Below are 3,604 nucleotides of genomic sequence, written 5' to 3' on the forward strand. Positions count from 1 at the left end.
TCGCTTTCTGTGAAGTCCGTATCTAGCTCTGAGTTTGGCGCACCGTCATAGCTGTTCCTTTGTAAGGTACTGGGTAACCCCGATTTAAGCGGTAAGTATCGTTTGGCAAGGTCATCCAGAAGGGCTTCGGCGGTACTGATTTGCTTCTCGCGATGTACTAATTTACTTAGCCTGATCCGTTGCATAATTTTGGACTTTGTTCCGTGTTCGTCGAGGAGGTGTTTTATGAGTCCCCACCCACTTCCTCTGCGTATTTGCCCATTGAGGGAGTTACAGACTTCATCCCATTGTTGTCGGGAGAAAACCATGCAGTATTGTTCGATTGTCTTGTTGAGTTCGGCAAGTTTCCTTCGTAGTCTTCTGTTAAGATGTTGACCCTTCCACCTGGCTAGAATGGTATGTTTGGCTTCGAGAAGATTCGCTAGCCGACTGTCCATCCTCTCTACCTTAACGTCCGTGGTAATTGTCCGTTCCGAGGCTGCGATGTCTGCTTTGAGCTGCTCGGTCCAGCTCGTTATCGTGTGCTTTGTGGTTGCTCCTGATGAGTTGGATGGCTGCGCCCGTATTGCACGAAATTTGTCCCAATCGATAAGTTTGTATTCTCTTTGCCTCTTTCCCGGTATCTCTGCATCGATTCGGAGAATATAGTGGTCACTCCCAAGGTCTATTCCTGAGTTGTGCCAGGCACATTTTTCTAGGCCCCGGACAAAAGTAAGGTCCGGTGTGGTGTCTCGACATGTGGAAGTGCCACATCTGGTTGGGGTCTCCGGGTCTGTGATCAGCATGAAGTCGAGATCGGAGGCTGTCGTGAGAAGACGATTTCCCTTGCTAGAGGGATACGCGTAACCACAAGCCTGGTGTGGGGCGTTAAAATCACCACCTATAATCAGCGGACTGTCTTTGGCGATGTGCGCAATCTTGGCCAGAATGCCTCTAAACCCTTGCCTCGTATCCTTAGGGCTGCTGTACAGATTGGTGAGGAAGATGCTTTGCTTGTTCCCTACGTGGTCGTTCGGTATGATCTCAATCGTGAGGTGTTCTAGATAGCAGGCTGTGTGGCGGATCTCATGCCGAATGTACGGGATCTTCTTTCCAATCAGTAAAGCGACGCCTCTGCCCTGCTCTTTTCTGTGGGCTTCGGCCGTATATCCCGTAATGGCCAGTTCGGTTGTGAGTGTTTCTTGTAGCACGATGACGTGTGGTTTCTCGGTTTCTGATTTGACCATCTGCAGGAGGACCGCCTTTTTTGAGGCGATCCCCCTGCAGTTCCATTGCCAGACGCGGATAGTGCGTGTCTTATTCGGCACTGTCATTTTGGCCGTTGTAACCTCCTTCGCTTGCAGTGAGACCATCGCGAGGTGGGCCTTGCGCACCGATGTGTTGTGAACTCATCCTTGCCATTGCCGGTACTACCGTATTGTTTAGATACATTTCCATTTTCTGTACTCGTGAGCTAAAATGTCCATTTTCTCGTTCATTCGCACCATGCTCTCGTGCATTAGCCTCATAATCTCGCTCATGGCGTCCATAGCGTCCTTCCTGGTTCGCGGTTGCGTTAAAGCGCGCTTCTTAGAAGGCGGGCATTCTTCGATTTGTTCTTCATGTCTCTTCGTCTCAACGAGTGTGTGAATTTCGATAGCGGTTGATGGCTCAGGTGTGAGCGTTTGTTTACGGCTGTTCGCTTTACCCATTGCAGTTAATTCGAGCGTTAGCTTAGTATAAGCGGCTTTTAGCTCTCTTAGTTCCTGTTCTAACATAGCTATTCGCTCTTTATCAGGATTGCGGGACTCACTTTTCTTTGGAGGCGTGATAGCGTCTCTGACCTTGTTCGCCTACGTGCCATCGCCTCCGTTGTCTTTTCCACCAAAGCGCACCTGAGAACTACTTCCGTTTGTCCTCGCATGTGTGCGGCTCTTCGATTGAGAGCGGGAGCGGCTGCGTATTGGCGTCTTGGACCTAGATCGGCTTCGTGCCGCGTGCTGCTTGTCTTCTTCAACTAGCTGTACTTCCTCTTGTTGCTCCAGTCGCGATCGTTGTCGTCGTGCGCGTACTACGTATGGAATGAGATAGCGTTTCCTACACACCTTGTTCGCCGTCACGTGCAAGCCCCCGCACAGCTTGCATTTTGGATCGCACACATGGGATGAGGTGGGGTTAGGAAGTCCGCAACCCCTACATTCGGTTGAGTTTGGCTCGGGGCAAACATCCGCCCGATGTCCGAGTTTGCCACATACGTAGCATATGTCTACTTGTCTGCGATATAAGTAGCAGGGTACCAGTGTGGGTCCATACCTAACGAAGTTTGGGACGCGAAGACCATCGAACACAATGATCACTGATCCTGAGTCCTTGATTCTTTTTGCCGCTAGTGCCAAGGGGCTGCGGTCATTCACAATGTTTCTTTCAATCGTCCTGTGATCGTCGGCACCATCGATGTGTCTGATTACTCCTTTGCAGGTGTCGCTTGGGGCAGTTTCGTAAGCGCTGACTGCGTACTCTTTTTCGGCTATTCGGATAGCCCTTATTTGCGCATACTTGTCTGCATTTTCTCGAAAGGGCGTGCTCGCCACCATGATGTTCTGCGTAATATTGGGACATATTATGTCCTCCGTGGTCTGCTGTGGATCAAGATTAACTGCTGCTATTATGGCTTTGCTCACTAAGGTAGGTCCGATCTTTTGCAAGTTCAAGCCGCCCTTTGGGCGAAGCACTATCTTGATGTCTTGCGGCAGGGGTGGCATGCGTGAGGCTCTTATCACCCGGTTCTTAATGTTAGGAGGCTTGCGAGAAGAGCTCACCTGCCCGTCGCTTGCATGTTGTGCTTGCTGTGAAAGTTGAGCAGTAGGTTGGGCGCGTTCCTTCTTCGTTCTCCGGCTGGTCACCACTTTCCAACCCGTGTCGTCTTCTGCAGTCGATGCTTGTGGTAAATCCTCCGCAGAGCTATTCATTTCATCGGTTGCCATTCTCTTCGTGTTGCACCCAGCGCGAAGGGCGGCTGGCGTCTCACAGAGCTAGCGCGTTTCTGGCTAGCGCTAGCGCCTGTGTGCACGCCTAGGCTTAGTTCGGCGGCGGCGTTCACGTGGTAGAAACGTACTTGTAGATTATTGAAAAATGAAGACCCACCTCAAAATCAGGTATCCACGAATTCCCTGCCACTTCACGAAACTGCTGTTGCAAGAACTTCGGTGAAATTCGACAGAAATCACAGCGGAATCATATGAAGATGACGGAGCCGATTGGATCACGTCCACACATCTCGGCGACCGCAGCGCCACCCTCCCCCTGTAATTCTGGTGAAGAAGAATTATGGTACATGGCACTTTTGCGTCGACTATCGCCATCTGAATGCTGCAACAAAGAAGGATGTGTATCCCCTTCCGCGGATCGATGACGCCATAGATTGTCTGTTCTCGGCATCATATTTTTCATCCGTCGATCTGCGATCGGGATATTGGCAGATCCCTATGCACCCTGACGACAAGGAAAAAACGGCATTTATCACACCCGATGGCCTGTTTGAATTTAATGTAATGCCTTTCGGGCTCTGCAATGCTCCTGCAACTTTCGAGAGATTTTTGGACGCTATCCTACGGGGACTAAAATG

General features: G+C 50.5%; 1 protein-coding gene across 1 annotated transcript; it reads right to left on the reverse strand.

Moving 5' to 3' along the window:
* Positions 1 to 1,832: 1,832 nt before the first annotated feature.
* On the reverse strand, positions 1,833 to 2,963 carry LOC146186695 (uncharacterized). The gene has a single exon (XM_084608089.1). The coding sequence runs from the start codon at positions 2,961 to 2,963 to the stop codon at positions 1,833 to 1,835; it is 1,131 nt and encodes a 376-aa protein (XP_084464215.1).
* Positions 2,964 to 3,604: the final 641 nt, after the last annotated feature.

This window comes from Amblyomma maculatum, chromosome 6, assembly GCF_055883805.1.
Source record: "Amblyomma maculatum isolate TAMU_Amacu chromosome 6, ASM5588380v1, whole genome shotgun sequence".
NCBI lineage: Eukaryota > Metazoa > Arthropoda > Arachnida > Ixodida > Ixodidae > Amblyomma > Amblyomma maculatum.

Excerpts from the sequence above, each read along its gene's own strand:
- LOC146186695 (XM_084608089.1), bottom strand. The coding sequence starts at position 2,963 with ATGGCAACCGATGAAATGAATAGCTCTGCGGAGGATTTACCACAAGCA.